At 43.6% G+C, this 25,849-nt stretch overlaps 1 protein-coding gene across 15 annotated transcripts in view; it reads right to left on the bottom strand.

Moving 5' to 3' along the window:
- Positions 1-25,849, bottom strand: part of CD44 (CD44 molecule (Indian blood group)) — a 100,440-nt gene that overhangs the window by 53,571 nt on the left and 21,020 nt on the right. For all 15 annotated transcript variants that reach the window (XM_014602261.3, XM_014602264.3, XM_019476707.2 and 12 more), the window contains exon 2: positions 3,661-3,826. In XM_014602261.3, the coding sequence (XP_014457747.1) occupies positions 3,661-3,826 (166 nt within the window). The remainder of the gene's footprint in view (positions 1-3,660; positions 3,827-25,849) is intronic.

The raw sequence follows: 25,849 nt of genomic DNA, 5'->3' as shown, positions 1-25,849 counted from the left end.
TAGCAGCTCTTAGGATTTGCAGGAAACCTTAAAAACAGTAGGGGCCAACCTTTTTGGCAGGCATGTCACAAATGAGTCCTGCACCCCTGCCAAGTGCCACTCCAATCCACTTCCCCAGCCCCATCTGTTGCTCTGCTTTCTGCTTCCTGCTCTATCTGCCACTGTGCTGCTTGCCCCCTTGCATACCACAGACAGAAGCTGCTTGTGCCACCTATGCATAGTTGGAGGGGAAAAAAATTATTTGGGGGGGCTGAGTGTGCGTGCATGCACGCATGTGTGCTCCACCCCCCAGCAGGTAAGTCTGTGGGGCTGGGTGTTAGGACGATTGGACCCCAGGTGGCTCATCTAGCGGTTCAGGGGTGCTCCCACCAATGTGCACACCCCAGCAGAGGCCCCAGGGTCACGTGTCCCCTGATCTGTGTGTGGGATTGAGGTGGCTCCCACTGCAGACTGTGGTTTGCGCCCTGCTGCAGCTACCACTGCCTCCAGACCCACACAATGCTATGTGCATCCCACCATGGGGCAGGCAGGGGGCGCAGCACAGCCTGGCAGCGGCAGGCACGTAGCATCGCACCACTCCTGGGGCAGTTGCAGTGGGGAGCAAAGCAAAGCCTGCAGCAGCAGCCACCTCCACCCCACACACAGATCAGGAGGCACGTACCCCCCCAGGCCTCTGCCGGGATGCACACAGCAGCAGGAGTCCCCCCACATCCCTGAATGAGCCGCCCAGGCTCCAACTGTCCCACCGTCTGGCCTGGCCGGGACCCCATTCACCCAAGCCTCTGGCCCTGCCTGTGACCCGCTCCCTCCCTCACCCCGGAGGCCTTGATCTGCCCTGCCACCCCCTTCTCTTTCACAGAATTGAGTGGTATCTGCCTGCTGTGCTGGGCAGCCAGTGATCTGCACACTGGGCTGCGATCCTGGCTGCATGTGCACCCCTCCCCACCCCTGCTGCACCCTCCTGGAGCCCACAGCCAGCCAGGCTGACTTGTGGCCCTAGCCACTGCCCCTTGTTTGGAGGGGGGGGGCGGGGCTGAGCCCCTTTAGCCCTGGCCTTCCACCGTCTATACACCTATATCACACCCCCTGCTTGTAAGTGGGCTAACAGTAAAAACAGTGCTTGACTTGTGCACTGTCAGAGCTAAATGTTTTCAGAGTACCACGCAAATATTAATTAACAAGTTGCTTTTTATACTTATTATACCAATTACCCTTCATAAATATAATCTTTGTCTCTATGATTAATTTAAAAGCACTTTCATTCAGTTCTCACGCAAAGGGGGAAAAGAGCTAGAGGCTTTAGAAAAATAAAACTAGGTTGAATCAAACTGAGAGCAGGTGATTTCCCCTTGAGATTACACGTAGTCATTTTAAACAGTATTGTTTGGTTTCATTTTTCTTCAGATTTTTACAGTACAGTACCAACAAAAAGTTCAGGCAGCAAACTTCAAGGAGATGAAGAGAAGCCCATTGAGGTTTTCTACCGTAATAAGTTATTGAACAAATCCTGAAAATGCTATTCACTTCTTACCAGTTCTTTCTAAGGATGAAAATCTATTCAAGTTATTTGATCCATTTGGCTTTAAAAACCATTACACATGTATGAATCTACATTGTTTGATAAATCCTCTCTGTTTTTTGCTTCTGAGTCTTTTCTACACCTGCTTGTTTGGAATGACCTACGTGATTTAGAAGAGACTGTTTTCACAATGTGGTCTGAGCTTCTACATAGCACAAGCCACAAGATTTCACTGAATTAATTCCTACTTGGACAAGCACATAGCTATTAGAAAAACATCCAATCTTAATTTAATAACTCCCTGTGATAAAGAATCCACTACAGTTACTGTGTAAGTTGTTCTAGCATCTTATTACTAACATTGGTATAAATTTGCACCTTATTTGGAGTTTGTTATATCATTGTCTTCTACAACCCATATAATCATTCTCTGTAAAAGTACTTACAAACTGTGATCAAGTCATCCCTTAATTTTCTTTCTTTGATAAATTAAATAGATTGAGCTTCTTGTGTCTTTGATATAAGACATACTTTCCAAATCTAAATAATTGTCATGGCTCTTTTCTGAATACTTTCCAGTTATATGTCCTAATGTTGTTGCACTAGCCTTTTCTGTCCACAGTGTTGCACAGAAAGTTTATCGTTAAGCTGATTATTCACCAAGTCTTTTTTTCAGGACAGTTCCCCATGCTCTAAGTGGGCCCTACATTCTCTGTTCTTAGATACAGGGCTTCTACATTTGGTCAGGCTGAAATGGCCAAATACCATTTGCATGTGCCCAGTTTACCAAACAATTCAGATCATTTTGTATCACCAACCTGTTTACTTCATTATATACAGAAATTGAAATCTTTTTGACACCTGCAAATATTATCAGGAATGATTTTGTTTTCCTCCACATGTTAATTTGTGTAGAGATAAAAAACAATTGTTTGCGATTCCATAATAAGTATACCTTCCCATGGTGATTCCCTATTTTCAGGTATACTTATTACACAGTTTCATTCAAGATTTGCCACTCATAAGTGACACGGCCACCTAATTAATACCTATTTTAAAGCAGCTGTAGTTCCCATTGTATAACAACTATGGGGTAATACCTACTCATTTTCAAACCATAAGGATGTATAAAGAGAACAACTGAGGGGTTATAGTTAGGGACCTACTCAGTTCGCAATTTTGCAGATTTTGTGGAAGTCACAAAATTGGGTGTTGTCTGAGAAATTAGGCTGTGTCTATGCAAAATAAAAATAAAAAACTTACTAAAACTAAAATGGTGGCTACCCAGTGGGAGCTAATGGTCTTCACGGCTGCTGCAACCTGGCCTCTCAGTCTGCTGGGGAAGGGGGGAGCCGCTGGGATGAAGTGGAATAGCCAAGATGGTAGTCTTTCCCCACCTGCCACCACTGATTGGCTGAGAGGTCTGCCTTTTGCATCCATCTCCACCAATCAGTGGTGAAGGATGGGACCACCAGGGCCCCTCAGCCAATCAGAGCACTGCAATAAGCCTGTGAAAATGGCAGTCAGCCTGTGATTGGCCCATGAAATTGATTGTCTTCCTGACTGATTTTAGCAGGTCCCTACTTATAGTAGATTACAAACTGAAGCATACTGGAAGCATTGTGACCAGTTGTGGGGCACCATACTTCAACAGCGATGCTACAATTGCAAAGAGTTCGAGAAATCGACAAAAAATGATCCGAGGTCTAGAAAATGTGATCTGTGAAAAAAGTTAGAAAGAATTGGCTTTGCTTATCTTAGAGAAGATTGAGGGGTCACATGATAAGTTTTCAAAGATGTACGTTTACTATAAAGAGGAAAGTTATAAAGTGCTCTCCATATCCAGTGAGGTTAGGACAAAAAGTAAGGGAATTAAAATGCAATGGAGTAGATTTAGCTGAGACATTAGGAAAAAAGCTTACTGTCTATAAAATTAGGTACATTCTAGAATAGATTGCCAAGGGGGGCTGTGGGATCTCCATCACTATTGGTTGTTAAGAGAAAGTTGGACAGGTATCTATCAGGAATGGCTTAGTTATATTTGATTGTTCTTTGAGGCAAACACATGGACTCAAAGTTTCTTCCAGCCCTATTTTCTGTGATTCTATGGAATATATGTTACTGCCCAATAATCACCTTACCTGCATGTTTCAAACCCAAGTTTGTATGCTTTTTCCATTTGTTCCATTGTTGGCAAGGTACTATTGAGAGCTCTGCAGAGTACAACTGCATCTTCTCTCATGAGACTGTAGCGACGATTTTTCTCAACATGGAAAACCCCAGCATATCTGCAACTTATATTAAATTCTGGAAATGGAAGAAAAAAGAAACATGATTAGACTGATGAGACGTGGTATTTCACTGAAATCCTGGCATGATTTTATTTCCAAGTCCATTGATATTACAGAGAAACCTCAGGATCAGATAATCATACTGGATGGGCTCTAAATATAGTGCTCCAGATCCTTCCCTCAGATCCCTTTTTGACCAAACAGCTCAGAAATCCTTCACCTTTTTAAGATCAGCAGCTCTATGCTTTTGTGAGGTGTCTAGCACTTCCACATGTATTTGAAAATAGTTATAAAAATTGCAGATGATTTAAGCATGCTGTGTGAGTCTTTGTAAGCTTACTTCTATACCTAAAGAGATGGTATCTGAAAATCCAGGTCCGTTTTAAATATGTTTAAATCTAAATGCCTCATGTACAAAGGGAACAAAGAGAAAAAGGTGAAAGTGGTTATAAACTTGGCAATTCCTGATCTACAATATCCATCCTTATTCTAATTTATGTTATTCTGGTCACTTTAAAATCGATTTTTTTAAATTAAAATATACATCAAGCAAGAACTAGCATATTTCAGCAAGAATTCAAGAACTGTGTTCCTTTTAGGCTTAGATATTTTGATAAAGACAGACTCTTTAGACTATCAGCTGCTGCAGTTGTAGAAAGCAAGAAAGTACTCTACATCAGAATTCCTAATAACACACAAATGTTAAACTGCTAAATGCTCACTCAGCTGGCCAGGAATGGTTGGGAAATAACAAATATGTGTAATCTCAGTGCAAGAGTGAATGAAATTGCTCTGTCATAGTTTTGCAAATCTTTCCTTCCAACCAGAAAGTTGCCTTCCTCCTCCCCCAGACATCCTGATCTCACTTTCATTTGGAAGCATATTACAATCCGGCTCTTCAGGAAGATAGTTAGCTCTTCACTGTCCCCCAAAGCACTATGGGGCAAGACATAAGTAATTTTAGCGAATGCAAAAATATTTATTTAAAGACATCAAGAAGAAACATCATGCCCATCCATTCCTGCTCCCCATGTGCCAAACCCACAGGTGAGACAGGGAAGCTTTGCTGAGAAAATATGCCATGTCCTGTCTAAAGATCTCTCTTTCTGGCATGTTTAGAAGCAGTGGCAAAATGGTCTCAGGGCAGCTTCACCACTCTTTTCTGGGTTTGATGTATGTGAAGCAAGTAGACTGGCAGAGGCATGCATTTTGGCAGCACACTCAGGGACACCCATCGCGCAGGGACATCCATTTCCATTATGAGGAGGTAATACAGACATCTAAATTGTGCTGCAATGTGACATGCAAATGAGGTCAGCCTATAACAAGTTGGAGTCATTTAGGATGATCTCTGTATTTGGGCCAGACTCCTGAAAGTTTAAGCACCTAAGCAACATTAAAACTTGCAAACAAATATACAAATGGAAAACCCCGCCTTAGTCCACTCAACTTCTTCCCTCATTGACTTCCTATTGCCTTCAAAGGTATCTGCTAGGAACCTGAAAAATCAGACCACTTAGGTACAGAAATATGAGATCAGAAGACTAACTTGAATGTAGGACTGGAAGGGACCTCCTGGATAATTTTAGGCAACCACATCACATAATTCCTTTAATAAATGTATTTATGGATTGATTAGCTTTACATGCCATCCTTCCCAAAAAGACTTAGAGTCGCTTCCAACACAAGAGAAAAAGAATTATAGAAACAAAATAAAATATTAAAATAATATTAAAACAAATAAATGCCCCTCATTGAGAGGGAAAAAAATCAAAAGCAACCCACCTTATCCAATCTGTTCCCACTCCTCTGCCTCTGACCAAACTCAACTTCACATCCCGAACTATATCACATACTTCCAGTACCTCCCTCAATGCCTCAAAAAACATAAATAAAAACAAGAAATTGGCCCCTGCCAAAAGGCAGGACCAAAGGGCTCCTTTTTAAAGCCACAGACTGATTGAGGCCTTTCCTTGAGCTCCATCTTAAGAATAAGTTTTTCTTCTACTTTGGGACCCTTTTTTAAAAATCGTGACCACATTGTAAAGTTCATCTTCTGGTGTGGGGCCATGAAACACTGAACAAGCAGTACATTCAGCCCCTGACAGAGGGAAGAGCACTACACTGTTCTGTACAGACTGCATCAGCTGACACAGGGTGTGGGACAAGAGGTTTCAAAGAGATCTTTTTCCTGGAAAGATCAACCTATATCTTTGTGTGTAGAGTAGGGGGGGAAAGACTGTATGATCCTAACAGCCTTAGCACATGAACAAATAAAAGAGGAAAGAAAAAGAAAATGTATACAATGAGCATCTTTCTTGATGGCGTAGAGAAGAAATAGAACGTAGGTCTGGAAGGTGAGTAAAGACTCACTAAACTTCAAAGCAAAACAAATGAAATCAGCTCCCACTCCACCCATCCCTCCAGAAGGAACTTGATTGCAGTTTTAGACTAAAACGCCATCCCCATAGCATGCAAAAATGGACTAAGCCTTTCTTTCCAGTGGGCATGTCTACACATGCATTAATGAGCTTTTCCTAATGCACATTAAATTTAGTATCTCCAATGTGAGGGTGTTTATATACACGCTCTGGGAGTTGGGGTGGGGTGGTGCTTTAATTAGAGCATCTCCAAGAGCTGCTCTAATTAAAGTGCCTAGAACATCTCAAATGAGCTATAGATAAAGCACCCCTGTCACCATTATGAAGTGCGGGGACACTGATAAACAAGACACAGGAGGCTGACGGAGCATGGTAATTGCCATGCTCCAGCAGACTCAATTAATTAGCACAATTAACCAGGTCTGTTTCGATGGGATGGAATTCAAGTGTGTTGGAGCAGCTTCCCTGATCATGTATAGGTACCCTGAAGTACTAAATTAATGCACATCAGGCTTTCCTAATGTACAGTAATGCAAGCACATGCTTTTTAGGTGATGTTTAATGCACAGTAGCCTATTTTGCTGCACATTAGCATAATAGTACAGTTTTTAATACACTGCTTCAATGCACAGTAAAATAGGCTACCATGCATTAAAGCACACATGTAGACATGCCCAGTAAAATGCAGAGAATGATTCATATTAATTTTAATTGGAATTCTATGTGCATCAAAACGAAACCAAACTAATATCTTCCAAATATTATAATATTGTTTGCCAATATTTTTTTAAAGAGATACTACACAATAATCTCTCTGCTATAAGCTTCAAAATACAATTCCTAAACATTTTAAAATACAACAGAAGTAATAGGAAGGTTCTCTAAAGTCCGTTCTTTTGCCATATGCTTGACTGATGAAGTTCTTTTATAAATGCACACATCAAAAATAATTTATACTAGTAAAGGAATTACTTCCTTTTGCAGTTGCTATTATATGTTAGCAAGCTGAGGTATCAACAATGATTTAGTGCTGCATAATCACTAACGTAAACAACAAGGAATATTTCCTTCCACATGGAACTGGAAGCAAATAGGAAAATGGAAGAGTAAATCAGATGCAGACTGTATGGAATGTAAAAGGATTATTGTTATTTACATAGGAGTAGCAGTGCCGTGGCTCTGATAATTCTTTAAAGAGTTTACAATATATGGGTGTTTTTACACATGCTCTGAGGGAGGTGGGGGGGATGGACGGCTTTACTTAGAGAAGCTCTGAGAATCAGTCTAATTAAAATGCCTGTTGCATCTTGTGTATCAGCATCCCTGCACTTCAAAATGGCCGCAGGGGTGCTTTAACTAAAGCTTAACAAACAAGCTTTCATTAAATAGCCTCTGCTACCATATTGAAGTGCAGGGACACTGATATATGAGATATGGAGGCTAGCTGGAGCACACTAATTAGCACACTCCAGCAGACTCAATTAAACTCTGATGTGCTGTAATTACAGCTCGTCAGAGCAGCCTCCAGCACATCTACAACCACCCTATGGGCCCAATTGCACATTAGCAAATGCTTACTCATAGGGGAAGTCATACTAATGACAATAACAAGCATTGCACCAGGAAGTAAGTATTTTGCCACTTTGGTTCTAAGTGTATAGGGGATATGAGATGGAATGGGAGTAGAACAAGGAGGATGAAGTTTATAAACATGGGTGACTGGTGCCTCTTGAGTCGGGGGAGCACATGCCCCCCCCCCCCCCCGACACCAGTCAGTGACCAGGGGTGGAGGGGATGTCCCCTGGTAGCTGATCATGTTGACCAGGGTGGGGGGTCTCCCTGCGGGCAATCTCACTCACCAAAAAGCTGGAAGTCCCACGGCCACTTCTGGAAGTGGCATTGCCGCTTTTGCTGGCGACTCCATTCCCCGGCCAGTGCTTCCAGAGGGGGCACTGGCACTCCCACCTGCCCCCTCCTGCCCATCACCTAAACAAGGAGCATGGTCCCTGGACTATACTCCCCACTCTCACGGGGTGCACGTGCATCCCTGTGCACCCTCTACACATCGCCACTGGTTATAAAAATAAGACTTTGTGGCTGTCTACACGAAATTCTCCATACAAAAAAAAGCCAAAAATGTTTTGCATTAATCAAAACATTTTGTTTTGACAAAATTGAAACATTTCATTTTTATGTTGTATAATAACAGCCAATTAAACTATTCCAATACAAAATGTCATTCTAAAGATAACAAAAGGAAATAATTTTTCCTGTTTTTATTTCCCCCCCTGAAATTAACTTTTACCAGAATCAACATGATTTTTTCATGAAACTTTTCACTTCCAAAGTCCTCTGGAATTTCCAAAATACTGTCCTATGGAAAATGGTTCTATCAAAACTTGAACCAGTTCTAATGGCAGTCAAGTTGTGTGAGCCTTTGAAAGCAAGAATGAGGAGCTAGAATATGATGCAGAAGCAGATGAGAATCCAGTAAATGCATTTTAATCTCTCAGAATATTTGTTGGCCAGCAAAGCTCAAGAAGACTGAATCAGGCTAATTAAGGAGAAGCTGGTATATAGTAGTCTCAGACGTTGGCAATAGCAGTCTCAGACATTACTCTCACAGAGTGTGTCCACACATGCAAGCACGTTCACTTGCAGCAGCTCAAATAGAAGCGGTGCAAATTTGAGCCAGGGCTTTTTGCCTCAGCATATGTGCTCAGATATGCACTTCATTGTGGAGCAAATTGTGCCACTTGGGGCACCTTGCCTGGCTCCTCCCAGATCTGCAGCCAGGGGAAGCCAGAGCCCGGGGCCAGCACCTATGCTGTCCCCAGCAGTATAAAAAGCTGCCCTGTCCTAGCCCCATCTGTACACAAAGCTGCCCTGGCAAGCAGCTCAGGGCTACTCGCTCTCAGGAGCTTCTGGGGAAGGAGCCTCTGGGAGGAAGCTGGCCACACCCCTTCCTTTCCCAGGCTGCTGTTGCTGTGGCTGCTTGCTGCAAGCTTGGTCTCAGAGCTTTTGGAGAAAGTTGGCCGCATCCCTTCCTGCCTGGGGCAGCTGCTGCTGTTGCTGCCCCCCCCCAGGGGGGTGGCCCTCTGCTGCACGCAGTTACTCCCCTCAGGGAGGGGCCCACTGCACTGCACTCCAACACTGCACTGCAGCTCCTGCACCCCTGTTCCAGTCTGCTGCCCAGCCCGCCGCCAAGCCACAGTCGGGGGACAGCCTGGGGAGGGAGCCTGCCCTGCCTGTAGGTCCCTCCCCCACCATCACTGCCAGAGCCTAAAGGAACCTTGCCTGCCCCAGCTGCCTTGCCAGGCCACCCCCACCTTCACCTCCATTGTCACCAGAAGCACAACCTGAGTGGCTGAACTGGAGGGCTCCTACCATCACTACTGCTGCTGCTGCTGCTGCCCCCTCTCAGGAGAGAGGGAGATTCCCTGCTGTACCACCTGACACCACACCTGCACTGGATCACCTCCTAGTGGACTGACTGCTCCTACCCTCCTCCACAGCTACCTCACTGCATCTGATCCTGATTTGTCTTCCTGCCGACTGCTCTGCTGCTGAGTGACTGGCTGGAGGCCTGAGGGGCTTCTGGACAAATCTTCCACAAACCAAGCCCCTCCACTGCGCCAGCCATCTTTTACACCTGCCTCAGCAGCATTCCCTGTGTGTTTTGTTTGGGTTTTTTTGCCCTTGTGTGGTAAGTCTTGTGGTCCACTCCCCCAGACCTGGTGTTTGTGTGGCTGAATGAGCCAGCTCGAGTTTCCCCAGCCCTTGTGTGTGGTGTGTCTTTGTTTGTTTGTTTTTCCCCCTCCCCCCCACCCATATTCTCAAAGCATAGCCCTCCTAGTTTCTTTCCTGTGGGGCTGTGGCTCAGTGAGCTTCAACCCCCTTCCTCCCTATCCCCCTTCTGCCCCACAACCACAGCCTGCCCCTGCAGGATCTTTTGTTTTTCTTTATTGTCTTCCCTGCCCTCATGTGAAACAATGGCAGGGCAGGAACCTTCTGGGTGGGCAGATGCCCCCACAGAGCTTTCCATAGCCCCCAATATGGGGGTGGATCCCAGCCAAGCCCCCACGGGGATGCATGCTCCTGCAGTCTCCACCCCGGAGGCAGAGTCCAACCAACCCCCTCCAGGGTTGGAGAAGCCTGCAATCCCCACTGCAGGGGCAGGTGGGACTCCGGTAGGGAGCCAGCAGGGCCAGGGGGTCACCCCTGACCAGACCCCCCCCGAGGGGTTCCCAAGGCTCCTCTCCCATCATCGGGGACCAAGGGCAAGGGCAGTGGGAAGGGCTCCTCTTCAGCCTCCTCCACAGCTGGGGGTGGGAAGGGCAAGGGCCCTGCCCCAAAGCCTAGACCACCAGCACCTGAGGGGACCAGGTGCACCACACCAGCCAACACAACAACTCAGCCTGTTTCTGGCCCTAGCTCAACATGGCCCCATGTTGGGGGGGGGGGCGGGGGAACCACAGTTATGCACAAGCCCCACTTCTTCTATCCCCTGGAGAGGAGGTGGGGAGCCAAGAAGTACATCACCTGCCTTCTGGCGGTTGACAGCACCCCCCATCACGGATCCAAGCAAGATGCACCAGCACGCGTGCGCCTTCTATAAAGAGCTCTTCTCCCTGGATTCAACTGATGCCGAGGCCTGTCAGACCCTGTGGGAGGGACTCCCTCAGGTCAGTGTGGGTGACCAGGACTGGCTGGAAGCTCCTCTCACTCTGGCTAAGTTTTCGTGCACCCCTAGTTTCTGACAGACAAAACTCGTGACGTGTGCTTGTGCAACTGTATCTGTCTCTGTCTTGGGCCGTGGGAGACACTACTGCAGGCCTGGCTGCTAAGCTAGTGTTACCAGTTACCAATCAATCATGATTCATTCAGGGACCAGCTCAATATGCAGGACCTAGTTAATGTAGCCAGTTAATTGCCATCAATTCGCACCTACAAAACCAGACTAAAGAGAGGAGATAATCAATACAGACAATCAACTGCCAGAAGACAGACACAGTCAGTTGTACAAGCACCCATGTTATAAGTTTTGCCTGTCAGCAGCTAGGGGTGCAGGGCCCCAGAACCCCCCTGCACTGATCTCCTTGACAGTTGGTAGGCTTTGTGGCAGCAGCAGGGGCTACCATCCCTGCAGCTTTCACCCTGCTGTGCCTTAACCCACGCAGTGTCACCCTTGTCACGAGTTTTGCTTGCCCGCAGCTTGAGGTGCCGTTCCCCCCAAACCCCGGCACCAATCTTCTTGAAACTTGGCAGGCTTCATGCTCTCAGCAGAGGCTACTACCTCTAAAAGTTTCATCCAAATCAGAGAAAAAACAACCAAGTTATAGATATTTAATTGATTCCCCATTATACCCTATGGCCACATCTCAGAAGCGGCTCCGAAGCTTTGGAGCCGCTTCAGCCAGATCACAGCAGAAACCTGGTCCAGGGCTCCAGAACAGATCCCTGGCATCCAAAGTGGCCGGATCCAAAGACGGATTGTATCGCTGCCGACCCACACAGGCCTATTAGTTGCTGACTTTTAAAGAGGATTAGGACACTTTCACTAGGAAATCCAAAATCATGTACAATTTGCCTGATTTGGGGCTGTTTCAAACTTGAATCTTAGCCTAGGTGCACTAAAATATTGGCTACAATTCATGTCTTTGTCATGAACCTTGGCTTAACAGTGATCTAAGTCTGGCCAATTTGTGGTTTTATACTGTTATTACATACATGACATTAGGAGCCACATGCCTCCATCATTGCTGAAGCCCCATGGTATCGGGCAATCTACCCATTTTATTCTGTCTGCAACCATTCAAATAACTGATTCAATTGGACTACTCACATGCTTAATGTATTTGACTGATTGTTTCCAACCCTAATAATTCTACAAGACTCTTCCACAAGGGAATGTTCAAATACAAAATCTACCAGAATACTGATTACTTTGCCTATAGCTCTTTCATGTGCTGTTAGGAGGAAATAAATTTTACATTACAAACATCTCTGCTCAGGATACAATATTCATGAAAGAAGCACAGCACAGCTACATTCAGCATATCCATGATGCTTTATAGTTTCAACATGCCATGCATATATTAACTAATCCAAGCAAGGCATATGTATTATTATCCCTTTTTCCTTTTTCTTCTTCTTCTTTTTTTTTTTACAAATGACAAAATGCAAAAATGCAGACATAATGAGGTTAAGTGCCCTGCCCAAAGCAGGAAGTCAATGGCAGGGCCAGAATTAGAGTCCAGGAGGTCTTGTTTTATGGCCCCATACCCTAATTTTGAGACAATGTTGCTCTTTATTTAGTGATTAACTGATTTCACAAAATGCTTTTATTTGTATGAGACAATGTAAAACCCTATTGAAAATAAAATGTAGGTTCTAAACTAAAGTGACAAAGTGTCCTTTTCTTTCTTTGCTACTGAGAAAGATTCCAGTCTGCCTCTGAATGAAAGAAGAACTTGGGCTGCCAAGTCTGGATTTGGATGCCACTACAGACTCCATCTTCCCAAAGTCAAAGAGTATTCAGATCCTGAGTTTTGGGATCAAATTCTCTGCTAGTATAACTCTGTTGATATGCCAGGAAATAATGTTACTCTCAATTCTGGCCCATTTCCATACCTAAGCAGCATGTGATGCCTCTATTACGGACCCTGTCAACTTGTCGGAAGTCTTGATGAGTCCAACTGTAAACCTGCTTACTGTGAGAGCAAGAATCAAACCAAAGCACTCCCTTCTGCTCTGCCTTTCACAGCTGGCAGCTTTGGGAGCTGGTATGGCCATGTTCTTTCCCTGACATCCATGTGACGTACTCTAGCTGAAAGATTATATTGTTTAATAACAGCTCTTAAAAGAAGCAAAAATTGCACAACATGCCTTAATTGTCATCATCACTAATCTCACTCAGACCATGAGACTTCAATGACTCATCTCAAAGTCACTGAATGCCCCTGAGCATGTTTTTGATTTAATGAGCATGGAAAATGTTCACATGCATACATACTCTCTTCTTTCTGCCTCGCCTGGAAAATCAGGCTTCTTTCTCCTTCCTCACTATTTGATATCCAATGGTACTCAGAAAGCAGCTGCTAATTCTTTCTTGGCTAGCTCTTCCCTACTATAGCCTTCTCCCGTATCTAACTCAGTCCATGTCATCTTGTACGTCAGTACAGCTTGTCAAAAAGACTTATTTATGTCTGATTCAGGTTGTTGCTCTGGCCTAGCAGCTGCATTGACCACTTAACTTCCAGATCAGTTGCCTGTGATGAGAGCTGAACATCTCTTGACTGAAAGGGCTGGACCCAATGATCTTGTGATGTCCCTTCCACCCCTAATGCCTATGAAATGAAACCACAAGCACTGCCCTGCAGACATATGCTGTTATCTAGTGCCCACCTGTGATCTAGCTAGCTGAGCAAAGCTAAAAAGCGCTGCCTTTTCATGAAGGTTTTGACACGTATCCAATTCATCAGCACCAATGGCTTTTCTGTTGCTAACACGCAGCCAAGCCAGGTGCATTGTCATGATCAATTCTGCAAGCCTTACTCAAAATGAGTAACATTTATGCATGCAAGTGCCCCCACTCGAGTCACTTTTCCATAAAGGTTATGGATCAGCCTGTGGGTGGTTTACTTTGGTCTTTGCTTTTTCTTTTCAAGATGCAATACCTAGACCTGTGATACCAAGGTAGGAGATTACTTTTCACCATAAAATACAAGGTTTTGAAAATTACAGAGACTCAACAAAGTGACTGGAGCAGTAGGCTGTTTGCAGGCACTTTTGCCTCACTTTACAGAAAACCTGGATGTGAAATGGGGTGTAGACATTCAAGGTCGTAAGGAAAGCTTCTTAGTAAAACCACAATGTTTGTTGCCATGGAATCAGGAAGTGCTCTGTTAGCTGTTCTCTTGGGGATTTTCCTGTCTGCTCTGTGGTTTGAGATGACTGATAACAAAAAGGCAATGAATGAAGGCTGCAAAAAGAGATAAAGCTTGGGTTTTGATAGCAACAGCAATTTCTTTTTATATTCAGTTTAAGGGAATGCAGATGTTATTTTTCAGGATCTTGTAATCACTTTGCCATGGGTTTTTAAACAGGTCTTGTCCTGATTTTGTTTTAAAATTTCATGCAACTATGCAAGCATCAACTATGCACTTGTCACACAATACAGCATCCTGAATAAAGATTTCATAGATTTCACAGATTTCATAGACATTAGGGCTGGAAGGGACCTCGGAAGATCATCGAGTCCAGCCCCCAGCCCAAAGGGCAGGAAGTCAGCTGGGGTCATAGGATCCCAGCAAGATAAGCATCCAGTTTCATCTTGAAGGTGTTCAATGAAGGAGCCTGAACGACCTCCGGTGGCAGGCTGTTCCAGACCTTGGGGGCTCGGACAGTAAAGAAATTCTTCCTTATGTCCAGCCTGAAACGATCTTGTAGTAGTTTGTGACCATTCGACCTCGTCATCCCTTGGGGCGCTCTGGTGAACAAACGTTCCCCCAGATACTGGTGGTCACCCCTGATAAACTTGTAGGTGGCCATCAGATCACCCCTGAGCCTGCGCTTTTCCAGGCTAAAGAGCCCCAGGGCTCTCAGCCTGTCATCGTAGGGTCTGCTTCCCTGACCCCTGATCATGCGCGTGGCTCTTCTCTGGACTCTCTCAAGCTTCTCCACATCCTTTTTGAATTGTGGAGCCCAAAACTGGACGCAGAACTCCAGCTGCGGCCTCACTAAGGCCGAGTACAAGGGGAGAATGACGTCCCGGGATTTGCTTGAGAAGCATCTATGGATGCAAGCCAGCGTTTTGGTCGCTTTACTAGCCGCAGCATCGCATTGCAGGCTCATGTTCATCTTGTGGTCAATGATGACCCCCAAGTCTCTTCCTTCCATAGTGTTAGCCAAAATAGCACTGCCGAGCCTATAAGGATGCTGCAGGGTTTTTTTCCCAAGGTGGAGAACCTTGCATTTATCAGCGTTGAACACTATCAGATTCTCGTCCGCCCACTTGCTGAGCCTGTCCAGGTCAGCCTGGATCATCCGCCTGTCTTCTGGTGTGGATGCTTTGCCCCAAGTTTGGTGTCATCTGCGAACTTGGCCAGTCTGCCCGCTTCTGACTCCAGTGTCCACATCATTAATGAAGATGTTGAACAGTATGGGTCCAAGGACAGAGCCCTGGGGGACCCCACTGGTCACCGGACACCACGATGAGTGACTTCCATCAATTACTACCCTCTGGGTCCGACCCTGGAGCCAATTTTCCAGCCAGTGGATCGTGGAGGACCCAAGGCGACAATTGGCCAGTTTCTCCAAGAGGCGATCATGGGACACCAGATCGAAGGCTTTTTTGAAGTCAAGATATATGACATCAATCTCATCTCCCTTGTCCAGGTGATAGGTCACCTGGTCATAGAAGGAAATGAGATTGGTCAAGCAAGACCTACCCGCAACAAACCCGTGCTCGCTATCCCTTAAGATGTTGGCGTCGGCCAGTCCATTAAGGATGGCCTCTTTAATAAACTTTTCTAAGATCTTCCCTGGGATAGAAGTCAGGCTGATGGGCCTATAGTTAGCCGGTTCCACTTTCCTCCCTTTCTTGAAGATAGGAACACATTGGCCTTCTTCCAGTCTTCGGGCACTACACCAGAGCGCCAATAGTTTTCAAAGATCCGCGCTAGAGGCTGGGCTATGATGCTCGTCAGCTCCTTGAGTACCCTGGGGTGAAGATTGTCAGGGCTGGCTGACTTGAAGGTATCCAGCTTCTCAAGATGTTCCTTCACGAAGTCAGCATTAATGGAGGGCAGGGGATCACCCTCACCCGGACTTCCTGGCCCTGTAGCGGGCATGGGCGTCCCATGGGGCTGATGAAAGACCAACGCAAAGTACCTATTTAATAGGTTGGCTTTTTCCTGGGCGTCAGTTGTCAGTTGCCCCATCTGGTTCAGCAGGGGTCCAACGTTGCCCCTGCTTTTCCTCCGGCTCCCCACATATCTGAAAAAGGACTTTTTATTGTCCTTGATGCTCAAAGATGCTGTTTTCCTTCCTGTCTTGGTAATACAGATCATTTTGTATTGAGCATTTTGTATCGGCTCATCTTTCAGGAGGAGCTTGCACTTGTTTAGCCATTTGTATTTGCATTTCAAGTATTACTGTTTACTTGGATATGTATTAACGATGGGCTCAAGGTACTTTGAGCCCAGGTTCTCTCTCCAGACAACTGTTGGGGGCTGTAGGATTGCAAACTATCCTAGAGTCTTGAGGATTCAGCCCTAAATTCTCACTCCACACCGATCTCTAATTTGTGTTTATATTTTTCAAGGATTATCCTAACATGCTTTTAAAGAAGTGTTTACAGAACTGAATAAAAATGGGTATTTCACACATGACTATTGGAAATACACTTGAAAGACAAAATCTCCTGCCATCTGGATGTATTAAAAAGAAGTTAAATGTTCTCTGCTTGCACAAATACTAAGGTATTCTGAAAGCTGTTAGTTTTGGCTGCTTGCAGAATTTCAAAAAATAAAGCTATCATTCAATGATTACTTACTACAGTAGGATGCAGAATGGCCCAAATGCTGTTCAGCCTCCTTTAATGTTATTATTTCCTGAGTAGTCCAGTAGCTCTTTAAAGTGCATTAGTAAAGCCCATTCACTAAAGGAATCCATGGTTCAGTCAGCTTGTAACAGGATACAGAAACTTCCACCTTTACATCAGAGGCTGAACTAAAGCCAGGCCAGCCCCTAGTGGCTGAAAGCTGTCTGATAGCTTTTGCTAGGTTATTTGAAATTAATCCCTATTCTCAGTTCAGTAACTAGTAGATGAGTGTCTTCCACACTGCAAGACACCACTCAGGGTTGCATTCTGTAGGCCCTAATGAGCAAAGGAAAACTTTACCAGAGTGTATGTGAATACTGATTAAAATTCAAGAGTCAAACTAGCATCCACAGTAATTTAAGAAGCACCCAGTCAAAGAGGTAGCTCTCTTTTATTACCCAATAGAAAAGTAAAGATCAAGCTAGACTCCATATATGAACAGTCTGGCATTTTTATGTATGATGATCACCACTCAGTAAGTAGATTATTGTCTAAGATAGCAACAAAGGGGAAAAAGGGTCATCCACCATCCAGGTACTCAGAGCAACAACATGCAATTCTCTTATGCTGCTTGTACTGCCCGTGATTTGTAGCTATTCTAGTCTGGGTACAGGCAAACGTACATTAGTAGCTACTTCAAAAGGGGAGGAGGAAATGCTGCTCAGGAGCATGAAGCAGTAATGGTTATGCTGTAAATGTTATGTCTGGATGATCCTGTAGCAATACAAGTAAGCTAAATCCGACGTTGTGGATAAAACAGGCTTAAAGGTAAAATGGTTTTGCTACATTTCTCCACTACAAGCCCAAGCAGATGGGACAGTTTCAGGGTAATAGTTGCTGTGCACTCCAGCTCTCCCTTCCCTTCTAAGACTGCTACATTCGTCCAGGCCCAGTTTAAATCTTTACATGGCACCCATCACCCTGATGTACAATCTAGAGGAGAGATTTTCAGCTCTAGGACTGTAAATCTATTACCTTTAAGCAACATTGCACTCACTTAAATCCATGAAATGGTAGCACACAGAAAATAATATTTTTATAATCACTACAAACCAGGAAGCAAGCTTTGAGAAGAGCAAAGGGCTCCAGGCAGTAGGCACTTTACGTTTTGCCACTGTAACTCTGTTACTAGACTATTATGTTAATTAGGTGTATCATTTAACTTCTGTCTTTTTAACTATCCAATGAAATGAGGATAACACTTGCATCATTTACAGAGTTGCTGTTGTAAGGCATCATTAAAGTGTCCTAAGATAAAATACCAATGCAAGGTTGTTGTATGTAATGTGTTTTTCACAAATACTTATGATACAGAGGATGAAGGTACTGCAAAGTAAGTACCATTGTCAGGAAAGCCCATGTGTAACTTAACATTAAGCATGTGCTTGCCCACCTTGAAATCAAATCACAGGACTATACCCAAATTAATTAAAAGCTTTGTTTAACAAGTGTAGGGTTACTCAGAGACTTTAAACTAAGCAGGCACATAACTACTTAGATAATTCAGGACTTTAAATTGGGGGGGGGGCACATACAGTATGAAATAAGGAGTTATAGCCTTCTTAGTGTGATCAAATATTAAAATATCAATATTAATAAATAAGAAAAAGCTGATTAAAGGGTCAGACAAAACAAACTGGAAGACAAAGAGATAACAGTCTCATATCATAAAATCATCATAAAATACTCATTTGAAGAAGTAGAAGACAATGTGATCCTCAAGCTCTAAGGGTAACCATGTTTTCTATTTAAGAGAATGAAACAGAATGTATTTTTTCTCATAGTGAGCAGCCCTACTAAATCAAATTCAGCTATACATTACTTACGAGACAATTTCCATTTGTAGGATTTCTGTGAGGTACCAGATGTATGGTACAGTGGACCATACTAGATGCACAGCAGAGATTAGATGAGGCAGGAAATCTTTGAAAGGCTTGAAGGCCACATGGCAAGGAAAGTGAAATAACTTCTTAAGATTCCGGAATGAAAGGAATAAAAAAATAGACCTTCTGTGCAGTCTCTCAGACACATTACATAGTGACTTCCTTAGAGTGGGACAGCACATGGAATTAGGTATGAGATTTTGAAATATTCATGTCTTGCTTTCTAGTTCAGATCCAACAACGTTGATAGTAGGGATTGAGAATTATGAGTTTGACTACTTGCAAAATCACTAGATAAATATTACATAGAAAGTCAGAGGCATAGCCAGGCAGCTCCACAGTCAAAGCAGCCATAATGCACAGAGGCAGCATTTCCCAAGTGCTGATTGTGGTGGCATAGTCAGCCACTGCTGCAGTGACAGCTATTTTGTGCTTCCCCCATACACATAAAGGCAGTGCCTAATAACGTTTCTGCCATGGTTAACCTCCATCAGTTACAGTACTGTAAAAACATACTCTTTCAATTTCAAAATATCTGAATTTTACTACTGGAAATTAATAAGATCTCCATTAGCTGATGGTAATGGTAGTTCTCCTAGCCTTTCTATGGGCCCAGCCACAATCATAATATTGTTTAGACACAGCCAATTTTTTTTTTTTGGGGGGGGGGGGAGAGTCAGTATAATGAGTTAATATATTTTACTTTGCTGTCAACTAGCAGGAAAAAAAACCCTGCTTAGTGTTTGGCACTCTAAGAGAATTTTCAGCCCTAATAAACCAGATAATGAGATACCTCCTTACCTACAAAAGTGGTCTCTTCAGATCCTGATTGGGAATATAGTGATATGGAGAATTTCAGCAAGTCCACTGGGAATTCTCTGATAAAATATTTTTCAGTAGAAATTGGCGATTTCTCAAAAGTGAAACTATTCACAAGAATCCTCTGATATGAATTTTGTTTGAAATAAAATATGAGGGTTTTTAGAGCATGTTGAACATATATTTTAGAAATAAAATATCAGCAAAATCCAACAATTGGAGATTGTCTCCTAAAGTGAGGGTGGCTAAAGAGGGGGTCACCCAGGGTACAAATAGAAACCCCTCTTCATTTTGAAACGCAATTCATTTACACTTAAGAAAGATTAAGAAATGTAAAAATGTGGAACTGAACCAAACTATATTTATCGATTCAATCCAGATGCAGTTTATCAGTCTACTAAATTCTCAAGATTTCAAATTTTCCTCCCAACTCAAGACAGGAAAATCATCTATGCTCTGAAAATACTTGTAAGGCAGGAAATAATTTCTGTCTATAGTGCTGGTATGTGACACATACTGCATTTACTTCAGTATAAGATGATCCTGATGACAAGACAACCCCCCAAATTATATTCTACATATGGTAAAATTATAACTTTGATATAATTTTCCAGGTATAGAATCAAATTATTGGAGGTTGTCCCTGTCCCACTGCTACAACAGGAAAAATAAATCTGGGGGGGTCAGGTAGTTTCTTTGCTCTCCCCTGCCCCCCCTTCCTTCCCCTGCCTTACTGTCAGACCCTGCTCTCTCTGAGCATGTAGAAATGAGGAGCAAAGTTGAAATAGCTGACCTTGAAATAAACATAGCTGTGGTACTCAGCATATACTAATTTGTATATAGATTCAGTTCCTCCAGAATTGATGCATTTTTATCTCTTTTGAAACTGCTCTAAGTTTTAGCACAGGTACTCCATGAACACACTTTTAAGTAGCGCTTTGGCACCTACTTGTATATAGAACAAGCAATGTATGATATTAGTCCAAAAACAAAAGGCTCCTGATTTACCATATAGTTCTTTGGGCTGGGCCCCAGCAGAAACAACAGTTTCAAGCCATGGTGACCCCACAGCTCAGCACTGCTCAGTATGTGTGTGTATTCCAGATACCCCCACAAAGGAGCCATGTGCTAATTAGCCCCCACTCGCGACTGGAACCAGGGGTTCTTGTCATGAGTCCTGGGATCCTCCAAAAATATATATGCAGATGAGTCATAGGGCAACCTGGTCCGGCTTTACCTCATGGAAGGCAAGGCCATGTTAATCATATATGACAGGCTTAGAGAAGGACCCACAGAAGGCTTCTGGGTGAACTGTTTAGGTCCCCATTTGGTGATTTTTTTCCACTTAAGATTAGTGAAGAAACCAGAATGATTGGAAATGGGAAAGAAACATGCAGCTCAGCTATGGGAGGGAAGAGGAAGTAAAAATGGATGAAATGTAGTGGTTCACTATGACTTGAAAAGGAGAAAGCACTGAGGGGGACTGCACTCAGTGTGCACTACCATGTATCATTTTCAGGTGGGCTACACTAACCTAGTCTTGTGGAAGGCTTCCATCAACTTCTCAGTGTTTTGGCTAAGATCAAGTGATCAGAAGAGAGCTCAATCTATGTCTTAAGGGCAGAGAAAGAGATCATTGGGGTGTTAGGATAAGGAGTTGTGGCTGATAACCAGAAGGTAGAAAGAGAAATGAAAAGTGGAAACAAAGGTCTGTGGCAGAGCCACTTATAGAGTTTTGGTGAGCTTTTGCATGGGGGAGGAGGCACTGACTTGGCCCGCAACCGCTCACCAAACTTCCCTAAGTGGCCTTCCAGCCCAAATAAGTGTCCACTCCTGAACTAACAGAAACAAGGCAAGAAATAGAAAACTAGTTTAAAAGAAAGACAAGAGAGACAATGTTTTTAGCAAAAGCACCCCAAGTGGGAGAAAATGAAGAGTGGTCCTGATACTTTTAAGCTACAGTGAAGACCGGGGGTCGGACTTGATGATCGGGGGTCAGACGTGATGATCGGGGGTCAGATGTGATGATCTGTTCAGGTCCCTTCTGACCCTATGAAACTATGAAGACAGTGAAAGGAGAATTAAAAGAGGTGTGGGAAGAAGGTGGTACCCAGATGGAAAAGCAGGAGGTGATGTTAGAGGCAATGAGAAGATTTTATGAAGAGCTATATCAAACAAAGGAAATAGACAGGAAGAAGATGAAGGACTGCTGGAAGAGATTGAATGGAGAGTAGAGGAGGAGGAAGAAGCAAAAAAGATGGAAGAAAAGATAAGCTTACGGGAAATGGAGAAGTGCTTAAAAACCTTTAAAAGAGGGAAATCACCAGGAGCAGAAAGACTACCTATGGAATTTTACAAGAAGTTTTGGGCATGGGTAGGGAGGGATATAGTGGAAGTTTTAAAGGAAATAGTGGAAGCAGAGGAGGCAGGGAAACATTTTACAAGAGTAATTGTGATCTTACTCTTCAAGAAAGGGAAGAAGGAACAAATTACACTCCTTAATATGGTCTATAAGTTAATTGCCAAGATGCCAGCTTTGAGGATGAGGAAACAACTCCAGAAGATAATACATGAAGACCAAGTATGCACAGTACCAGGTAGAAAGATTTCTGAAACAATCAGACTGTTCAGAGTTACACAGTCCCATACCTAAGAGAGGAAAACAAACAGAGCAAAGCTAGATTTAGATAAAGTATATGACAGGGTTGATCATGATTACATATTCAAAGTGCTAGGAAACATGGGGTTTCCAGAGAAATGTATAGGTTAGATAAGACTATTGTATAGAGAAGTGAACAGTCAAGTCCAAATTAATAAACATCTAAGTGGGACCTTTAAAATCCATACAGGGGTGATGCATGCATGCCCCGTGTTGCCACTACTATTTGTGTGCAGCATTGAACCATTGGCACAAAGAATAAGAAAAGACAAGGTCATAAGCTGAGTCAAGATACTGCAAGGGGGAGATGTAAAATGTGTATTATACATGGAAGATATAAAAGCAGTAGGTAGAGATAGTCTTTCAATTGAAAGGGTGCTAAAGTATACATCAAAATATGAAGAAGGGGTGGGGGCTAAACTTGTTTCACTAAACCAAGAGAAAGGACTGATGGGAGGGACAGAGAGTTTCAGGTAGTTACTGAAGCAATAGTTTTTTTGTGGGTTTCTGTATGAAGAAAAAGAGTTCTGTACGAGGTTCTGTTGTGGGAAGTTGATATATGTTGTTTAAAGGTTTAATATATGTAGTTGCATATTTTTAGAGATGTAGTTGTTTTGTAATATGACATTTTGGTAAAACAAGGGTTATTGGTAAGTGTAGGGTGATAAGTGTGTTTTTAAGAAAATGTGTTTAAAAAAAAAAGGTTCCCATCAGCATCTTTGCATTTTTGGCACCATGGGGAGGGTGTCAGGGTTGGCTCTGGTATTTCAGTGCCTCCAGGCCTGGCCCCTGTGGAGGGAACACCTGCCAGCTTTTTTAAGGGCCAAAAAAAAAACTTCCCATAGGCATGTTCACCCAATGTAGGCTATGTGTTTTATAGTCATGCTCAGCACTGGCTGCATTTAATCAACTTCATAGTTGGTTTCCATTACTGAGCACATGCTGCTTACAGCAGCAGTTCAAAGCTAGACAATGTATTTAGTGGGGTTTCTTTCTATGCAAATATAAGACAGAGGGTTTTTTCCCTCATGCTGGGGGTGGGGTAGGAGAACTGGGAGGGGAACTCAGCTAGTATTTAAGTAAATACAGTATATGCCCAAATAACTCCAGATTTGCCCAAAGAACTCAGAAACACTCCAGGTAAGTATTTCTAACAGATCTGTACTATTCTGAGTCTGTTGTTTAGTCTCTTGTTTAATAGCCCCACACTGAAAATGCTGATGTGGAATGTGACCTGAGCATGGAGCTTTTTTTATGGACTGTCCTTGTTGGTGAATATGACCTCAGGCTTCCAAAGTCATTGGTTTTATATCTGTTCTGTGGGTAGACAAAATGCTTTGGTCTTTTAATCTGGCAACAGTAATGACTTTTAAAATAGCTTTATTAAAAATAGGAATTAAATGAATATCATTAAGCCAAGCAACCACTGAATCACTGCAAGTAAGAACAAGAAATTTATTTCATTCCTTAGCAGCTGCTGCAAAGAAATATGCTGTTAATGGAACTTCTAACCATGCTTTATCTGCTTGGCAACAGTTGCTCTAGTAAACATCCTGAGCAAGCCTATGTAGTGTCATCACTTATGGTAAACTTCCCTGTTGGCTGTATTAAATATTATTTTATTTGTAATGGCTTCACACAGACTTAGAATGACAATACACAGACTGCATCAGAACATGGTGCAGCTGTGTAGCTGAGACAAATACTTCAATGGGAAAGTGAAAAGCTCAAGGCGATGAAATCATAGTCCTGGAATTAGACAGTTATCAAATATGTCCCCTTGAGATGATGAAAACATAATGACCAAGGCTGACACAAGAAAAACTCCACAACACATAGTTAGTGTAATCCCAAAGACTGAATAAGGGAGTAAGGACAGGTAACCCATGCTGACTTCTAAATTTTTGTCAGGCTTGATTCCATTAGCTCTAGGTGGAGGTACTGACACAAATTCAGAAGCGAGTGAACAATGATGGGGAGAACATCTGTCCACACTTATTGGAATTTTAAAACAAATTCTTCTTTGGTCAGGGGGAAGGGAAAGGCAGTGTTTCCAATGCTTAGATCTCAGAACTGGGGATCATAAATTCTGAGTTCACTTTCTAGCTCTACCACTGTCCTGTTGGGCTATGTTGAGAAAATCATTTTGCCTCTGTGCCTCAGTTTTCCCATCCGTTGAATAGGAATAATGATAATGAATTCCTGCATAAAGTGTTTTGAAACCTAATAAAGAAAAATGTTATAAAAGAGCTAAGTGGTAGCTTTCTTTTTCTTCTTGATGTTCCCATACCTGGAAACTGGACGCAAAAGTGATACAAGTGATCACATAGGAAAACAGCTGAGTTATGCTCATTCAAGAAGACCAAACCAGGTAATACAACAAATCGTTTTTTTAAACTGTGGTTAAAAGCAGCATAATTATCAGCCTCTTCTCTGAGTTTTTGAGTCAAGTGGCCCAGATCTGCAACTGGAAATATCAGTGATCAACCATTAAAGTAGAACAGATTTTCCATTTTAAATCTTTACAACATGATATAATTGATGACACTAGGAATTATTTCCAATAACATTACAACATAAATTGAAGAAAAGATGGGATCAGTTTGTACATAGCTTCCTCCAAGTTCTATATGAAGCCTTCTAAAAGTTATTGTCAGTGTTTTCAAGAAAAGAAAGTTTTTTAAGGAAAACCAGACAGTGGTAAAAAGTTTTAAAAAATGACTACAAAGAAACATATATTGGCTTTAGCAACATTAAAAGCCATTTTTCTACAAACTAAAAACAGCAAAAGGGCACTCAAGGAATCTCTTTTTAACAATTTGAAGAACAGCCAGAGATCCACAAGCTTAGCCTAAACAGCTCATTAAAATGAACAAGACTGTTCATAATGTCTAAGTACAGATGATCAGAAAGCCCCTGGTGGAAATACTCTATCGCACTTTACTTAAAGTGCTATAAGTTAGAGCAAGAATTAACCTAACAGACATTCACTGTTCACTTGTGGGGTAGTGGTTCAGTGCCTGCCTGCACTGGCCAAGACCAGCAGGTGGGGGGCATCCTGCCAGCTGGTAACTGTCAGAAGTGTTTGGGGGAAGAAGGGGAGAATGGAGCCCCCGCCCCCCCCTGCCACTGAAGGGTCCCTCCACAGTTTGCTAGCTCAGGTCTCAGGGGTGGTCTGCATGGCAGAGGGGGCTTCCTTCCCCCCTCACCCCAGGTTCTTGGCAGCTGCAGCCAGGAGCTGCAGCATGGGGCTGCCTGGCCCAGCTTTTCACCACACTGGGAATTGGGCCTAGGGGTGGGGGGAAAAGAGAGCCCCCCTGCCATGCAGACCTGCCCAGCCCCCCAAGACACCAGCCAGCAAGCCATGGGGGGTGCTCAAGGCAGCGGGACTCCTTGACCTCCTGGCCCCAGTTCCTGGCTCAGTGAAAAGCTGGGCAGGCCAGCCCCGTGCTGCAGTTTCTGGCTTCCATTGTCAGGAAACTCTGGTTGGGGGAGGGGGAGAGGGATGAATGGAGCCCCTACACCATGATGACCTCCCCACAGCTTGCTGGCTGAGGTCTCAGTAGGGGGCCAGGCTGGGTCCACATGGCAGGGGGACTCCCAACCCCCTCCCCAGCCTCAGTTCCTGGTGTGGCAAAAAGCTGGGCCAGGAAGCCTCGCACTGCAGATCCTGGCTGCAGCTGTCAGGAGG

This window comes from Alligator mississippiensis, chromosome 2, assembly GCF_030867095.1.
Source record: "Alligator mississippiensis isolate rAllMis1 chromosome 2, rAllMis1, whole genome shotgun sequence".
Lineage (NCBI taxonomy): Eukaryota > Metazoa > Chordata > Crocodylia > Alligatoridae > Alligator > Alligator mississippiensis.
The sequence above is the reverse complement of the archived record's forward strand: the minus strand, read 5'-3'. Positions and strand labels throughout refer to the sequence as shown.